The sequence below is a fragment of the Protopterus annectens genome, chromosome 6.part0, assembly GCF_019279795.1.
Source record: "Protopterus annectens isolate FY-2018-M chromosome 6.part0, PAN1.0, whole genome shotgun sequence".
Classification (NCBI taxonomy): domain Eukaryota; kingdom Metazoa; phylum Chordata; order Ceratodontiformes; family Protopteridae; genus Protopterus; species Protopterus annectens.
Window position 1 is genome coordinate 210222191 of NC_056737.1, and position 18660 is coordinate 210240850.

An 18660-nucleotide genomic window follows, 5' to 3' on the forward strand; every position below is an offset into this window, starting at 1 on the left:
TACTTAAAATATAGCCATGAAGAGCTTTGTCTGTATTAATGCAAAACTGTCTCTCTGTATTTAATGCGTACAGGTAGCACTGAAGTACTTTTGTGTGACTGAAGGTTTGCTGATTTGGCAGTGTCAGTCAGTGCATTTGCAGTGTGCTGAGATTGACAAGCAGGATGTCACTATTGTTTGTGATCACTGAAGAAGTATGTAACATTGAAAGTATACAATTATATGTTGATTTGTTGAAATGCACAAGCATTGAAACACGGGTGATCAGTGTAAAAAATCAGCATGCCAAAAGAATTCAAAAAGCGAAAAAACTAAAGATTGTAGAAGGAACAGTTTCCTTTTAAGATCCATTCACCAAAACTCCTCCACACAATTCAGACACAATTTGTCTGAATAGTGGTGGCATTATGGAGAGGGTTTTCATATCAACACATATATGTAAACATACACTGACAACATAAAATCAATTTCATTAATTATTCCTTACTCTAACATTAATCATAAACACTTCCACCCCTTAGTGCCAAAGTATTCAGTAGATCTGAAAGATTTGGCTCTGGTATCACAAACCCACTCTGGCCTCACCCGTATGCATTCACTCTTCCTTCTTCCAACATCTTTAGCAGTCGGTGAACGGAATGCTTGACCACATTTCACACTCATTTACTCTGTTGATGATTTGCACATTCAGCAGAGTAAATAACACTCGCATATACTTACATACAATTATGTAATGTGTGTGTGTATATCTATATCTATATCTGTATATGTGTGTGTGTTTATGTACGTGTGTATATCTCTCTCTACACATACAGACACACACACACACACACACACATATATATATATATATATATATATATATATATATATAGATATGTATATATATATATAAATCTATGTATGTATGCAAATGGTAACACTGAAAGCTGTCCAATGGTCATATTGTTAAGGTTGCCATTACTGCTCTCAAAATATGATGTGTGCAAATTATAATCTTGTTATTGAAGATGTAATTGATTTAAGTATATGAACGTGGTGTTATAAAAACCTAGAAAGATGTACTGGTTTTGTGAAAAAAAAATATCTGTCCAAATCATGTTTTTTTGTAGGTTATACTTAATGGAAGAACAACAGGGTTAGAAAGACTGTCAGTGCATTGTCTGATAGCAGACTGGCAACGATTTACTATTTGTGGGCTTTTCCCTTGCTTCAACATTTGTGTAACCATGAGGTATAATATATATGTTTACGTAAGGGGGGCATGGCACCACTCCCTTATGCAAAGACGTTTCTCTGTTGTGCACGTAAGGCATAATCAGAACATGGTACCTACCTCCAGGATAATGTGTTGTAATAGCTAGCAGGGGGTGGACTCACTACAGTGTTTCTTCAGTCTGCTTTGAGCATCAGCAGTAAAGAGGTTCAAAAACTGATTCTCCTAAAGGCCTGTGTCCATGACTTTGTACAGGGGTGAAGATGTACCACTACCTGTGCTGCTGTTATATGAAACAAGAATACAGCCAATATGAAAAATAATGAAAGTTACATGTATTCTCCATGAGAATTTTTCTGTGAATTGTAGTTTGACATTTGAAGAGATCAGTAGATTAATGTATACCCGTCACAGTAAAGAACATTTGTTTTGGTTGGATTTTCATATTCTTTTACCGGGAAGCCATAAAATTAATAGACAAAATTAAGTCTGCCTTTTAAGGGGGACTGGGCCATACTCTGTCATATATCTACAAACCTTTTTTTTAATTTCCACTTGCTGGATTATTAGGTAAATGTATGTGCCTTCTATCTGTGCAGTTTTATACTTTTTGCTGTAGAGTCATCTAATTCAGCTTTTGGGTATTAAGTAATATAGGTTCATAGGTAAGTACTAGGCTACCTGCCCTTGTCAGCCATTTTAAGCCTAGACAATTTCCCCTTCTGTGCTTGAAATAACTTATCCCATCCCATAGTCGATAACTATATTACCCCAATGAGAATAATTGGAATCATGCCATATATAATTTGAGGGGACCCATGCATGGGATAAAGCATTTAGGAGCTGCATCTATTCTCCACTAATAGTAGAGGAGACCGTCATCGTGCAAATTTTCTGTTACCCATCCATAGATCTAAGTTGTTCTTGAAAATGGACAAGGAAGAAATTTTTTGTATGTGGATGGGGAGACTAATCCATAGCAGTGGTTTCCTCTGCGAAATATACCTGTCCCTCCACTCCATTCTGTGGCTTGAATGTTAAACCATTTTAACAGTGCCTGCTATAGTTTGTCTTGTGTTAATCATGGGTCATCTCTAATGTAAAGCCTGCAGCTTGCTTGTAAATTATGACATTTTTGGGATACAAACTGCATCATGTTTGTTATTCATAAGTAGCATAGAAGAAACAACACCATAATGACCTAGTGTCTTTACGGATCGCTAGATACAATGGAAGAAAGTTTGCTTTCTTACCTCCAAATACTTTAACAGGTAATAAGAGGAAGTATAAAAAGCCATCCTTTCATGTTGTGCTATGATGACCTAGTAACTGTTGACATAATGTGATACAATGGAAATAAGTTTTTTTATTGACTTTAAAAAGTGATAAAAATGAAGAGAAGAAGACCTAATGCACTTCTTTGGAATTTGGAGCTGTGAATGAAATGCTGCTTCTTGAGAGGACAGAGTCTTGGAGGTGACAGACATTTTTTTTACTCAGGGCTCAGTACACTGATGACACAGTTGTTGTCTTTCGAACAATCAGTACAAAAATACTTAAGAGTTTCTGATCCCTGTAGTTACATCCAGGTACCTTCAACTCTTCCCTAAACTTGTCTGGGAGATCACTAGGGTTCTACACTGAGAAGATATTGCAGGGGATCACTAGGGTTCTGCACTGAGCAGATTTTGCAGGAGATCACTAGGGTTCTACACTGAGCAGATATTGCAGGGGAGCACTAGGGTTCTGCACTGAGCAGATATTGCAGGAGATCACTAGGGTTCTACACTGAGCAAATATTGCAGGAGATCACTAGGGTTCTACACTGAGCAGATATTGCAGGGGATCACTAGGGTTCTGCACTGAGCAGATATTGCAGGAGATCACTAGGGTTCTGCACTGATCGGATATTGCATGGGATCACTAGGGTTGTACACCGAGCAGATATTGCAGAAGATCACTAGGGTTCTGCACTGAGCAGATATTGCAGGAGATCACTAGGGTTCTGCACTGATCAGATATTGCATATGATCACTAGGGTTCTAAACTAAGCATATATTGCAGGGGATCACTAGGGTTCTACACTGAGGAGATATTGCAGGGGATCACTAGGGTTCTACACTGAGAAGATATTGCAGGGGATCACTAGGGTTCTACACTGAACAGATATTGCAGGGGATTACTAGAGTTCTACACTGAGCAGATATTGCAGGGGATCACTAGGTTACATACAGAGCAGATATTGCAGGAGATCACTAGGGTTCTACACTGAGCAAATATTGCAGGGGATCACTAGGGTTCTACACTAAACAGATATTGCAGGGGATTACTAGAGTTCTACACTGAGCAGATATTGCAGGGGATCACTAGGTTACATACAGAGCAAATATTGCAGGGGAACACTACGGTTCTACACTGAGCAGATATTGCAGGGGATCACTAGGGTTCTACACTGAGCAGATATTGCAGGGGATCACTAGGGTTCTGCACTGAGCAGATATTGCAGGAGATCACTAGGGTTCTGCACTGATCAGATATTGCATGGGATCACTAGTGTTGTACACCGAGCAAATATTGCAGAAGATCACTAGGGTTCTGCACTGAGCAGATATTGCAGGAGATCACTAGGGTTCTGCACTGATCAGATATTGCATGTGATCACGAGGGTTCTAAACTAAGCATATATTGCAGGGGATCACTAGGGTTCTACACTGAGGAGATATTGCAGGGGATCACTAGGGTTCTACACTGAGAAGATATTGCAGGGGATCACTAGGGTTCTACACTGAGCAGATATTGCAGGGGATCACTATGGTTCTACACTGAACTGATATTGCAGGGCTCTGTGCACCTAACCCCCAGATCTGGCAGTAAAGGAAGGGGTCTTTTCATTATTGAAGTCTAAGTAGGGGTAAAAGATCAGAAGGCAGCCCAATGAATATTTTCGAATATAATGTCAAAAGATGTTTTTTGCAAAGGAAAATGTGTATCCCCCGTCAGTGACCAATACTCATTATGACATGCATGGGTCTCCACTGATCCACATTTGAACAGATAATTTTGCTTGGGCTACCGTTAGTGATGACACACATTTAAAATACAAAATAGTGGTACAGGGTCACGTTTGTAAACAGAAATAAATGCAAAAGCTGTAAAGAATACTTAACTGTATGTTATAATGCTGTCATTCTGTTGAGGGATCTTGTGGTACAAGAATTGGGAAAACACCTATAATACAGAACTGCTAGTTTTCCCCACATCAAATTTCAGAATGAATAATAAACTCACATGCCTCTTATAAATGTAATTTTCAGTTCCATTCTTTATTGCATGTGTTCAAGTGGCAAGTCTCATCTGTCCTTCAGTGTATCATCTATAAGGATGGGATTTTGTTTAAAAATGAGTCTCCATTAGTCATTGTGAAAAAATGAGGGAAAAACTCTGAATCTAACATTCACTGAATTCCTTGAGCAGGAGGTTCTCATATTATTTTTAAGATGTAAACATTTGCTACTACAGCTGTTACTGCCTCATTTTCTTTGAAGTTTGAAGGACACAGTGGTTCAAACTCCATACAGCAAGGTCGTTGTGCAGCATTTCCCATTCCACTTTATAACATTTTGAGTGTTATTGCATCTGTGTTGTAGATGCTTTGAATTAGAAAAGTACTGCTTCATATTTTAACCAAGCAGATCTTAGATTTTGTTGCAGTCACTAATATTTTTTTAAACTATTTTTTGTGATCAAGAAAACAAATGTTATAACTGCAGTTTTTGTAACCCATATCTGCTTTGGTATAGTGTGTGTACGTGTGTGTATGCTTACTGTGACACGTGTACGCTGTATAAAGAATGTCAAAGCTGTGGGTGATATCACAGAGCAACTGTTAGAGAATACCCAGATCCCATTAATTGCTAAATCCAAGTGATAAGCATCTTAAAAAGTTCCTTTCCAAGAAAAAAATGTTTCAAGTCTTTTATTTGAAGCTGTAAAACATCTTTATTTTCCTTGCTGATATGATTTCTACTGAACGCCTTTCACCATTCTTGTTTAGAAAGGAACCTTTTATTATAATTATCACATGACTTTTGTATACAAAGGGACTTAGTTGTTCTCTGACAGTTGCTTTGTGATATTACCTACATTTTTGACATTGTTAGTTCCTTACATCAGCAGTTAATTGGCAGAGGGGCAGCTTGGATATTGCAGGACCTGATTCCAACACAGGTGTTCCACCACTTTTTTGTTGAATAAAGAATGTTAAAAAGAATTGCCTTTGTGACGTTTTGGGTACAGTTGTAGGTAATGGGGTAGTTGCCCGTGGAAATGCTCAGTCAAATAATTCCTCAGTTTCATACTAGCGGTTGTACTGCAGCACGGCTGTGCATGGTCGATTTGCATGTTTAATGACTGCTGCATGTATACTGCATACAGTCACAGCACTGGCAGTTAACTAACTCATTGCTTTGCAAACCCTTTCAAGATAAATAATGTTTAGAATGCACTTTACAGAAGCAACCTTAGTCTTTTTTTTTTACTGCAAGAGGAAGCTGACATTGTTTCAGTTAAAAAAAGATGTAAATTATTCTTTTCCAGCACTTCCATAAATTTCCCATGTTTTTTTTTTTTTTTAAACATTTTAACTTGGACTGAAACTCCTTATTAAAATTTCTATTTTTTTCTTTCCTTTTCTGGCAGGATTACCTGAAGCAGGTGTTGGATATTGACCTCCATGCCCAGATACACTTTGGCAGAGTTTTTATGAAACCAGGGTAAGTATCAAAGCCATGAGCAGGGATAAAATGTCTTGCTTGGAGTGACTGGGTCACAGCTGTGTAATATAAATGCAAAATGTTTAGTTCTGTTTCTGAATGTTGAGTACGGCTGTTTTGAATGCTTTATGGGCTTCACGTCATAACTAAATTATGCTGTTCTAGTGACATAACGTGTTGCACAGAAAGGAATGAACTTTATAAACACACTTTAGCTTACACTAGTGCACATTTTTTATTTATAATATTGAACAAAACTGGTGGTGTAAATATTCACAAACATTATGGCAGAGATTCTTAAATAAAAAGGAACAGATGTGGATCATCAGCCTGAGAGCAGTATATTACCTAAACATATTTATATCTGTTTTCTTGAATCTTATATTTTATACAGTTAAGATAGCATTTTTTTGTATAATTGGCCATTAAATGTGACTACCTTACACCTATTCAGGCTGTGATATTTTTAGTCCATCATTATGTTATGATTCATACTTTTATTATTTTTTTTCTGTTTTTTCATGTTTACTAATGAACTATTTGATCTGAATTCCAATCTGAAATAAGGTTTTCATATTACTTGTTTATATTGTTCATGTTTGATTTATTCATACTTTCTGTTAACAGTAGGTGTGTATTCATTTTGTTTAGCATATGCTATTATCTTATGTTTTATTTTACAATTTTGATTTGTGATATGGGGTGTTTTGATTTTGGCATATTTATTTGTTATGATGAAAGTTCAGACTATTATGGTCACATGATCTTCACTGGTATTTAATGGAGTGATGATGGTCACAGTTTAGATTAAATGTTGACTGTGAAACTGTAGTCCGTTCTAATAAACTGCATATAAGGAACTTGGTTCTGGGGAACACTCTTTTTTTACATGTATTTTGCTGCATGCACATCGAGGATTGCGCACAACCTTGTTGTGTTTATATATATATATATATATACAATTAAAAAATGTATATTGAACAACTGGAAATTTTGATCAAGGTCAAGAAACAGCTATGCACAGAGTATAACATTTCTAGATGTGACCCATGACATATTGCCTGGAACAGGACCATGATTCACAACCAAATGGAATTTTTGTTATGTAAAACTGTAAATTTCTCTCTCGCCACCTGAAGAGACCTCTGTTACTACTAGTAGCACTGTCCCAGTGTTAGGGGGACAATATTCTTGTTTTCATTGGAATCAAGTTTATTTTTTATGGCATGCCATGAAAGAGTTCCCTGTCACAGTTGTACACAGAAGACCTTCTGAAAACAATCCGGATCCTCTTACTTCATCTATGCAGTCAGGCAGTATTCCCTTGGATTATTCCTAGTACTACTGCCTCTTCATCACTGTCCAGTTCTATTCCATAACCATTGGTGGTCATTCCAGAAGGTTTCTGTTTGAAACAGTAATGCTTTTTTGAGTGAAATATACATAAACAGACCCAGTCGGTCATATGGTTTTGATCACTCTGCATTTATAGCTTACCATGAAGCTGGGATAGTTAAAGGAAGAGGATTGTAGAGACCTTACCCCATAGTTTACCCAGAGTTTGATTTTATATTTTCTTTGATTGGCCATGTTTAGCAGTTTTTGGGTATAATGGGCACCACTTTTATAAACCATATTTGTAGCATTACTGCATTGTGGAATGTATGTAACAGATGTAAACCACTTCCATTTAAAATGCATTCCTATGAACAGATTGTACATTGCAATTACCAGTGGTCCATCACCAATTTTTAAATAACAGTCAGAAGTTAAAATGTAAATGACTTTCAGCATACTTAAATAATTTGGGAAACATTATGATAATTCAGGTGTATTGTGTCTTAATAAATAAATATCAGTGAATCAGACACAGATTATCTTCTGTACTTGGAGCAATGAACTTCATTTTATTTGCTGTCATTGAATGTAGTCATGGGGGTAATTTAAATCTTCCTGGATACGTATAAATCTATGAAAAAAATGATTATGGGATACCTACAGAAGATCAGAATTTACATTAGATGATCATGGAATCTATGAGGGACAGCATTTTGTGTTCTAATCATTTCTCTTCTAAACATCTTTTATTACATTACAGATCCTCTTTTGAATAGTTATCACTTCTTAATTCATTCCTACATACTTCCTCAGGGGACGGTGCTGGGACCTCTGCTATTCAGTATGCACTTCTTAGATCTCCACTTATCAAATGAGGATATCTAATTAACACAATTTGTAGATAATTGTAAGCTGGGAGTCATCAAATCCCCTTCTGACATACAGGGACTCCTACAAGAGCAATAGTTGGTATACTAAAAATGGGCTCAAACTCAGTGCCAAAATGTGCAACATTGTAGCATTTGGGAAGCATCCCTAGTCCCAGCTTATACATCAAATACCACCTCAAAATGCAAAGATCTTGAGAGACCTAGATACTTGAGTGGACAGCTTCCTTACATTTGACCATCATGTTACAACAGTCATTAAGAAATCCTTTTTTCCTTGCATACTTCATACTAAAAGGTATGTTTTCCACATACAAATCCTCACCTCCTTATACTCCACTGTGATTAGACTAATCATACAATACAATGCCCCTTTTTGGATGTAGCTTTCCTACAATACCAAGCAATTGGGAAGACCCCTGAAGTTTGTAACTAGAGATTATGGGCTTAAAAGATCTGAACTACCAAGAAAGCCTGTAGCTAATTTCACTTAGACTCCTTATGATTGTATTTCCCTTGGAAAGCTTAATATTGACTTGATTAGAGCTGTGGTAGGCTCTCTTCGTCAGATTTGGAATTCCATTTTAGATACATATGACCAAGTGTTAAAAAAGTGTAGTATGACAGGGTTCAGCAAGCAAGCCATATCATTTCCAATCATATGAAAGATACTCCTCTACAAAGGAATGCTGCCCTAAGAGACACTTGTGCGTGGATAACTCACTCTCATTCCACCACATTATCTCCATAGTTAGGAAGTCCTTCCGTTTGGCCTAACTGATATCCAAGGGACTTTTCTCCACCTGTAAAGATGTCATTAACCCATTGTACTTCTTGCTTAGAATACCAGTTATTGAATATAATGCCCTATTCGGCATGTACTAAACAAAGCCTGTTGCACGATTTCAAAGGCCACAGAAATTTCTAGGAAGAACAAGGAGCTTGAAACTGTCACCTCCCTTGAAAGATTAGCTTAACTCTCCTTATGTTCATTAGTATAGTGGCTCCTTCACTGTCTTCTGTTTTTTGCCTAATGTGCCTTGAAGAAGGACTTGGCTTTATTTGAATTCCTGTACATTTGTCAGGACCCGCAGCAGATCCATCACTGGTACAGAAGACCTTGATTTACATCCATTAATTAACAAAGCTCACTGGAAAGACAGGTTCACATCCCATTTCTTTCCATGTCTGTAGCACCTTCTGTTGTATATAAAGCAGAGCAAAGGTATGCCCCCCCCCCCTTCAAATCAGACAGACCAGTGTATGGCTAGCCACAGATTCATCCCAGATATTACCTCTGTAATCCTCTTACTAAAAGGAGGCATGCATTAGCACTAGTATCGCTGTGATTTTGTTAAGGGTGTTCGTCTTAACTCATTCACTCCAGTGGAGCTCAGGATGTTTGCACTGTAACTTCCAGTGGGTGGAGCCTAAGCCTTTTGACAGAATCAAACTACCCTCACATTTCAAACAAATGTTCATATCTCTGGAACCATTGGGGTTATGAAAGAAGTATAAATGGCAAACTCTTCAGCACAAACTATTTTATAGTGGTAGTATTCTTTAGGTTCTGGGTCTTAAACAGAATTTTATAAGTCACAGTAAACAAAGTAACCATTACATTTGTAATATTTTGTTGACAACTTGCAATATCTCAGCAACCATTCAAGTTACATACTTACTGTCAGCAGCATTTTATTTCTCTACCAGACAGCTTTCACATTTTATTTATTTATTTTTTTTTTATTTTACATTTGTTAACCGGGGGTGTCTGACTGAGTCGAAAAGGCCCTTTTTCAGCAGAGGCCTGGGGAGAAAAGCTCCACAAAGAAAAATTACAGATACATTTAGATATGATCAGTATACATACAAATTACAATAGACATGTTTTTAAAGTGGTATGCAGCACATCAGTGGAGAGAACAAACAAGAAAATATTAATTTAAAAATAAAGGTAATTAATAGATTTGTGGTGTACAGCTGAAATTTGGAACATAGGTAGAATACATATATAGTACACAGGTACAGTACATACATTGTACATTAGCCAGTGTCTGTGAGTATGAGTGAAAGCTATTATCAAGTACTCTAGGTTTAGTATGTGTACCTTATCCGCTTTCACTAGCCTGGGGAGCAATCATGGCACTGCCAACTTTGCTTGATATATTGCCTAATACGGTTTTTAAAGAAGGCTTTGGACAATGTGTTTTGTATGCTAGTGGGGATAGAGTTTAGCCACTGAACTACTATATAGTGTGTCTCCAAAGGTATTGTAGCTGTTGGTGACTTCTAGTAGTAGTTTGCTTGATGATCTAAGAGGCCTTTTGGCTGAGTGATGTTGTTGTAGGTTTTTGAAGGGCAGGACACTTATTGGGGAGGTAATAGATAGAAAGACAGAGGCAGAGCTTATTGTAGGTTAGGAGGTTGGGCAGTTCAATACAGGCTTCCATTTTGCTTAGTTCAGTTTTGTTGAGAATAGTCAGAATGGGAGATGCATAGAGTAGGGTGGATAGAAGTTGGGAGCGAGCAATGGCTGATCTTGTGTTGTTGGTAAGAAATGGTTTGATACGTTAGAGTGATCCCAGTTTGGCTTGTACTTTTTAACAGTTAAGTTAAGATGACCATCAAATTTTAGGTGGGAGTCTATGGTTATTCCCAATAGCTTATCTTGAGCCACTGGAGCGATTGGAGTAGCATTTGTGGAGAAGATAGTGAATTGACTGTTCTCAGTGTTTTTGTTAGAACTGTTTATAATCATAAGCTGAGTTTTCTTTGGATTGAGGATAAGATGGGCTTTGGTAAGGTAGTTTTCAACATCAGAGAATGCTAGTTAAGTTGTTTGCAGGAGGTGGGAATATTTTGTGCAGCACAGATTAAGGTAGTATCATCTGCATACTGAATGATAGATGCATGCTGTGTGGAGGTTTGGAGGTCATTTGTGAAGATTGTGAATAGTAGTGGTCCTAAGACAGAACCCTGTGGGACTCCTATAGTTATGGGCAGCTGAGGAGAGAGAGAATTGTCCCATTTCACTGCTTGGTACCTGTCAGTTAAGTAGCTTTGGAACCAGGTTAGAGTGGAATTTGATAGGTGATATTGGTTTAATTTGTTTAGCAGGATTTGGTGCGAGACTGTGCCAAATGCTTTGAACATATCCAAAAAAAGAGTTGACACCTGCAGGCCTTCGTTTTTGAGACTATTTACTGTGTCTGTGAAGCAGAGGAGGGCTGTAGTGGTACTATGGGCAGGTCTGAAACCATGTTGAGTAGGTGACAGGATGTTGCTGTCTAGGAGATATTTTAGCACCTGGGTATGGATGCATTTTTCTAGGATTTTGGCCAGGGGGGGAGAGTATAGCAATGGGTATGTAGTTATTAAGTTCAGTGGAGGTCCCGCCCTTATGTATGGATGTAACATAGGAAATTTTCCAGAGTTTTGGGCACATAGTTTTCAACAACTGATCTGTTTATGGGAGCAGAGATTGGGTAGCAATATCATCTGCTGTGAGTTTCAGGAAATAGCTGGGGAGTAGGTTGGCTGCTGTTGATGAGGTTTTTAGTTTGGAGAGCATGCTTTTAATTGAAGTGGTGGAAACTGTTTTGAGGGTAAAGCTTGTGTTAGTGTTGTTTGTGTTGGGGGGTAGAGTGAGGTTGGAACTGTCCTGTGGTACTTAGGATAGAATTGAGTTCACAAAGTGGGAGTTTAATTGTGTTTCAGTGGGAACTGTAGTGTCAGGAGTGTTTGGTTTGAGGTAGCCTTTTGGGTGGATTTTAGTAGCTGGTTTGCATTTTTCCAAATTTGTGAGGGGTTGTAGTGGTATTTAGTTTGTAATGTCGTGTAGTAGGATTTTTTTTGTCCAGCCTAATGTGCTACTTGATTGTTGAGATATTTAGAAAAATGCAAAGATTATATCAAAATAAATTAATATCATAAAAACATGTGTTAATATCTATTTATCTGCACTGGACAGAGGTCAAATATTAATGCAGCTGAGTTTGCCATTGTGTAAGCTTTAAGATGAAATCTTTTAAAACCTTGTACATAGCATGGTTTTGGAATTGTTGCAAATATGAACCAGCAATATTTGATGTCTAGAGGCATCAGTTGGAGTTAACTGCAGATGCACCTGGAGGCATCACTCAGATGTAATGAGTTAACTCATACCCCATATATCCTAATATCCCATATATATATATATATATATATATATATGTATATATATATATATATATGTATTATATGTATATATTTACCAGCTGGGCATTATTTCTTATTGATGTTTAAGGGCTAAGCGTCTTATAGTGTCAGTGATAACTTGCCTGGTATCTTCCTGTGTTATTAAGAAACACAAGAAAAACTGTGAACAGCTGTTCTGTGTGACTTCTGATTGGGCTTTATCAGCTTTTCTGAAAGCTGACTGAGCTTCAAGTTGCAGGTTCTTTTCCCCATGAAGCCCTCCAATCCAGGTAGAAGATTGTACGCTTATATGTTATATGTGGGGAAAATAGGCAAGAGCAACTCTATGCCATAGCAGATAGCTGCAAGCCATATATGCATTTATTATTTATGTATTTATTGATTGATTGCTTTCTTTGCCCCCACTGTGTTGCTCATAGGTTCCTAGGTAAATACTTGACTATCTGTAAACCATTAAAAGCCCAGCCAGTGAACAGAGGTCACACCCTGTACCTTGTATTTGTGAGGTAATAGCCGTAACTGTTATACCATTCTTCCTCAACCCCCATCTTCATCAATCAGCTTGTTAATTCCCCATCACCAGGAATGGGATAAACCAGAAGAGAACATCATTCAGGTAGCCATCAACAGTGGTTTGAGAATTTTTTGTTGCTTTAAGTCAAAGTCCCTACATGCACACAGTGGATAACACCAGGCCCTGACTGCATATAACTTTTCTGGGAAAGGTGAGTAGGCCATGCCCTTAACTCCTCCTCCTTCCATGGCTTCTTGAGTGCTCATAACCCAGGTATTTTTTTACTGTAACTGAAGCCAATCTAAAAACCCCATATGGGTCATATCAACATTGCTGCAACTGGCTGCACTGTCTACAGAAACGAACATTCATACAAAGGAGACAATAGTGTAGATATACTTTGCAAAAAAGAAGTAAACAGTCCATTCCACCAACTTCATAGACAGAATTGTTGTAAAAGAAATTTAGGCAGACCTGTTGAAGTCCCATTTCAGCAGAATTTGAATAGATGAAACTGCAAAATTAAAGCTCTGAGCAGATGAGGGCATCACTCCTCATTCTACTCAACAGGGGGGTTTGCCCCTGCTTCTCCTTTCTTAATATAAACTGTTTTGAGGCTACACAATATCTGGGTATGCTTATGCATTTTCAGTGAAATGGGATGCCACTTCAGTGGGTCTTAACTGGATATCTTAATACTCTTATATCAATACCTGTAGGGCCAAATGAAAGCCTTAAGCTTATTTGACTTGATATTCCACTCAGTTAATTCTCCATATGTTTAGTGCATTTTAAGATTTGTTATCACTGTAATAGGTGAACCTAATAGCAATTAAGGTAACAAACCCTGATCCATATTCACGTCTCCATGAATATGGTTTGGCTCAAATAATATTCTAAACCATTTATATAAACAAAGAAACTTCAAAAAATATGCATTAGATCCTCCCAACAACAGCACAAAATGCAAACTGTGTAGGTGTGTCAGCTGTGATTGTTTTAGTGACCACTAAACCACAATAACACCATATGGGAATCTTTTCACTTCTAAATGTAGAAAAATATGCAGGAGTCTATATTATGAAAAACTGTTGTCCAACAACGTACTGTCATCTACAAAAAGTAAACAGTCTCGTGTCTGTAATATTGTAGTCTTAGACTTGGCACTCAAGAACGTTGTCCAGATCATCATTAGCAAATGAGCACCTGTGAAAAAATTTGCATAAATCATTCCAGACATCCATGTTCTTGAAAAGAAATCCTACCACTTATATAGCTCAGTGTGTTACAATGCATAGAAGGGTCATTGGTTCAGCAAACATCTAAGCACTTTTCAGCAATACAGAACATTAGTGAATAAATGCAAACCTAAAACTTTTAACCAAAAGGAACACTTTCATCTCCTTCCAACTTAAGCTGTTTTTGTATCAAAGTATTTTACTAATAATTTAGAAACTTATTGGGATTATGCATCACTGAATTGCTGTTTAAGAAATTACATTGCTTCATAGGTACATCTGAGGTTACTAGGCTAGCTGCCCTAGAGCCTTTACCAGCTTAGCCCTGTTAATCCCAAGCATTCATAGTTGTCCTTTTTTGGGTAGTTCGCAGAATAAATTTATGAACAGAGCGGGTCTGTCACTAACACCAGCTACCCCTGTCCATGAGGGACAAGAGTGTAGCATACCTCAAAATGTTACTTATTAAGTTGCATCATAAAATGTATATTAATTCATGCCCTCTTATTCTGGAAACGTTCTCTAAGCCAATACCACTTACTTAGAAAGCGTCCCCAATCTTAACTTTGTCCCCAAATTAAACAGTTAAGAAAACAAGTTGAGAGTTATAGTAGGTCTGCAGTGCAGCAAATAAACATTAGGTACTAAGCAGCAAGTTTGCATATATAAAATACTTTTCAGTGTTATACAGACTGGGACTTGCTTAAAAATGTAGAAATAGTCCACAGCAAGAGCCAAACAAATATTTCAGCATGTTCCAAAAAGCAGCACCTCAAAACTGTAATATTCAATACGCAAGACAGTGAATAACTTAATATCAAGTAACAGTAACTTTACTGTGGTACTTCCAAATGTTCGTCTTACACTTTCTCTGTCTAACTGACAAAATTGGAAGTTGTTATACATAAAGTGTTATTTTAAAAGTACAAGAGAAAATGAATTAATTATGTAAATGTAAATAATACAGAGTAAGCTACAGTAACAAAGACACAGGATGTTAAAAGATATAAACAATGACTCGGATACCTATGAACTGCTCACGTAAACAAAGACTATTAACTACATGTGTGTATACACACACACTCACACGCACAAATTTATACAGCTATACTCTTATATGCAATGAATCAGATCTGCTTTCTGATTGTGACCATTTAAATATCCAGCAACCCGTATCAACATAAGGAGCTAACCAAATGTTGAATTTATAGCACAGACTACCTTCGAGGCCCAGTATATTTCCATCACCTTGCTATATTCTTTCTATCCAGAGAAAATGCCTGATGTTTTTTTACCATGCGTAATATATCACTGAATTAAGAAGAGAGCTAAAAACAATGGCATTTCCATCCATAGCTATAGCTCACCAATCGGGCTAAGCCGATTGCTGGTCACAGCATGCAAATCATTTACTTATTTCCAAACAAAACCTGAGTCATTTTGCCTAGGTAGTATTTCCCAGAGTTGCATACTAGAAAATCAGCAATCTGAAGTATTATACAAGAATGTTTTTTGTAGAACTCCTTACTAAAACTCTTTTTAAGTACCATAGGTGGGGGGAGCAGCCCCCTCAAGGGAGGTTTAGTCATAATGCTGCCTTATGAAGACAGCATACCAGTTTCAGTAAAATGCCAGCTTTACAAGTAATATTCTTAGATATGTGATTTTCAGTGGCAAATCATCATGAAACCTGACTTACATAAAAACTGAATTTTAAATGCATATTAATTGAATGGACCCAGCTATATTTACACTCTTTTTCTTCTTTAATCATATGCATGTGTGGGTTGTAAGACCAGAGAATTGATCAGCCAGATGTGTACTTCACTTCAGGAAAGGTCTGTCAGCACCACAGAACTGTAACTAGAGAAACTGTAATTGTAATAGTAGCTTAAGGGACACTTTGAGAAGGAAACGCAGGACACCTGCAGTGATAAGTTGCTTTTAGTACTCAGCTGGAATTCTAAGTAACTTTGAACAGGCAGTATTATTTTCTTGAGCAGTAGCCTTGCATACATGGAAGACACTTCATGCTCTCTAGATTTTTCTTAGCTCAAAATCTGAGTTAACTCAAACTAGGTGTATACAGTTTAACAGCAGTAGTTTGGATTAATAACGCTTTTTTCCTTCTGTTTTTCTTAGTCTCCCAACAACGTTTGCAACTTTGGATATAGATGGTGTCAGAAAATTAATCTTTGCACTCCCAGGTAACCTAAAATGTTCTTTTTCTGTTGTCTGCAGCTTTGCTGCTATGAGTATTTACATGAAGAGAAGCATTTTAAATGCAACTGTTCATATCATAGAATGGGTATAAGGCAGTGCCTTAATAAAAAGTTGTACAAAATCATATTCTTTAACAGGGTGGAGAAACATGCCTGAAACTGATATTAAAGTATTGGGGCATTTGCATAATAACTTTATACACTCATTCTCCAGTGCAATCACTACCAACCTCCATTCCATACCAGACATAAACCTTCACTAGGTGGGCTTCCCAGCTTCTCAGAGTACAGCTGCTTATAACTTCTCAGTAGCTAAATCCAGGGATTAAGGGCTCACATGTGGAGGTATGGAGATGGCAGTAGGCATGATCATTCTGCACTGTGGCTGAATAGGATCTGACACACATGACTGTTTATTCAGTGATGTCCCCTCAAATGGCATGTTCACCTATACATCATACACAGGGTATCCTGCACTCATGCTCCTTTACAGATTGCACCTGCAAAGTCCTTGATTGTAACCGGAGCTCATGCAAACAGTAATAAATCCCATAACTCTCCCCATGGGTTAGTAAAGCTGAGTGGTGGCCACTTCATCCCTTTAACCAGCCGATGGTGTATCAGATCCATTCCTAACACCAGGTTATCAGCAGCACAGATAGATGAATGGTCTCTGTACCAGTAGGCTAGAGCGTGTTAAAAATATCTGGAGAGAGATAAATTGGCAGAAACATTTTTATTACTCTGTGTATTTAGAAAGGGCGTGTGCGTACTGTTTTAAATGGAACATAGTGCACAGACTCCAGATACAGTATGTTTTTTAAACCTTGGCAGAATTTGCTGCATTTAAAGTTAAATACGGGGGGGGGGGGGGCAACATCTGCTCCCAGTGTGCTGAAATGTGAAGGGCACCCAGATACAGAGTGACTGGTGCCATAGTGGTGATGGAGGCCACATTGGCTACATCCTCACAAAACTGTGACTTGTGAGAGAAGGTTAGTGAGTAGCCATGGCTGAGAATTCATATTATTATTGTTATTATTATTATTATTATTATTATTATTATTATTGTTCAGCCTCCACACTGATTCTTTTGACCTTTGTACTCAGCTTTCTTCACTCAGCCCTGACAGCAGGAGGTTTTGTTAATGTTAAGGACTCTGGGAGAACTACTGAGTTTTTATTAAAAAATGGGAATACTGACTTGCATTGTGGGGGCTTTACCCTTACCAGTGTCTGTTCAGCCAAATCTTGAGGGTGGCACTATGTTCCTAGTTTTACTGGTGCATAGCTTGGAATCCAGAGTTAATTTAACTGAGTAATACCTCAGATATGTACTTTTGAAGTGGAATGTAATAAAAACTGTGAAAGAAAATAACCAGTGATACTGACTATTAGAAATTATTCCAACAGTTGGTCAGTGGAGGCCAGTATAATTAAGAAAACTGTTTCCTAACACCTGTTCAACAGTGGCATTCAGTTTCAGGGATGCCTGTGAACACACCGTCAAACTGTTGGGAACTGTCTTAATGGAGCCTTTGGTCACTGAAATTTTCTGAGGCCACAAAAAAGACTGAGAGGCACATAAAAGGTTAGCAACATGACCGATGGAAAACAAACTACACATAAAGTAGGAACCATTCATTTTAGAACAGCATGAAGAGTTCTGAAATTGTTTTGTTACAAATCTGGTGATTCAAGGTGGTTCACAGCAGTCTCTCTATTCAGCGAAACATTAGACTACTAGCAGCAAAAAAGTCTGATTTAAGGACATGAGATCAAATCTCGCTGACTGTTACTGTATATGTGGATGCAGACAGCGATGTGCAGTGCTCATGCAGAGTGCTCTTGTGTCCATCGAATTGCTAGGCAAGACCCACAGCAGTGCTGTCGTGTCAGTGGGTCAGCCATATATATCAAAGATCTCAGAGGAGGAATGTATGGTTACTTTGTTAGAGGAAGGTAGCTGTTTAAAATTCCTAATGTTAGGATTTGCAGGTGGGTCTTTTATGCTGATGCAAGTCTTGGTCAAAACATTCTTAACAAAGCTATAGCTTCCCATGTAGGCTACAGTATATCCTATTTCGATATAAGCCAATTGCAAAAATAGCCTTCTGTGTCCTGCACCTGCTGAGCTCATCATCAGTAAGTCAGGGCTGTGAAGCCCATACCAGGCCCTTGTTTCCACAGATGATGAGAAACCTATAGTAGATGCACTTCTGGGCCCCACCCTAAATGGTGCATTCTGGGGTGTAGGCACTGCCCTGTGCTTTGGC

General features: G+C 37.8%; 1 protein-coding gene across 35 annotated transcripts in view; it reads left to right on the forward strand.

The window, feature by feature from the left end:
- The window catches only part of GPHN (gephyrin), a 2535134-nt gene that overhangs the window by 2484104 nt on the left and 32370 nt on the right, over positions 1–18660 (forward strand). For all 35 annotated transcript variants that reach the window (XM_044073932.1, XM_044073937.1, XM_044073941.1 and 32 more), the window contains 2 exons: positions 5915–5988; positions 16305–16369. In XM_044073932.1, coding sequence (XP_043929867.1) covers positions 5915–5988; positions 16305–16369 — 139 coding nt within the window. The remainder of the gene's footprint in view (positions 1–5914; positions 5989–16304; positions 16370–18660) is intronic.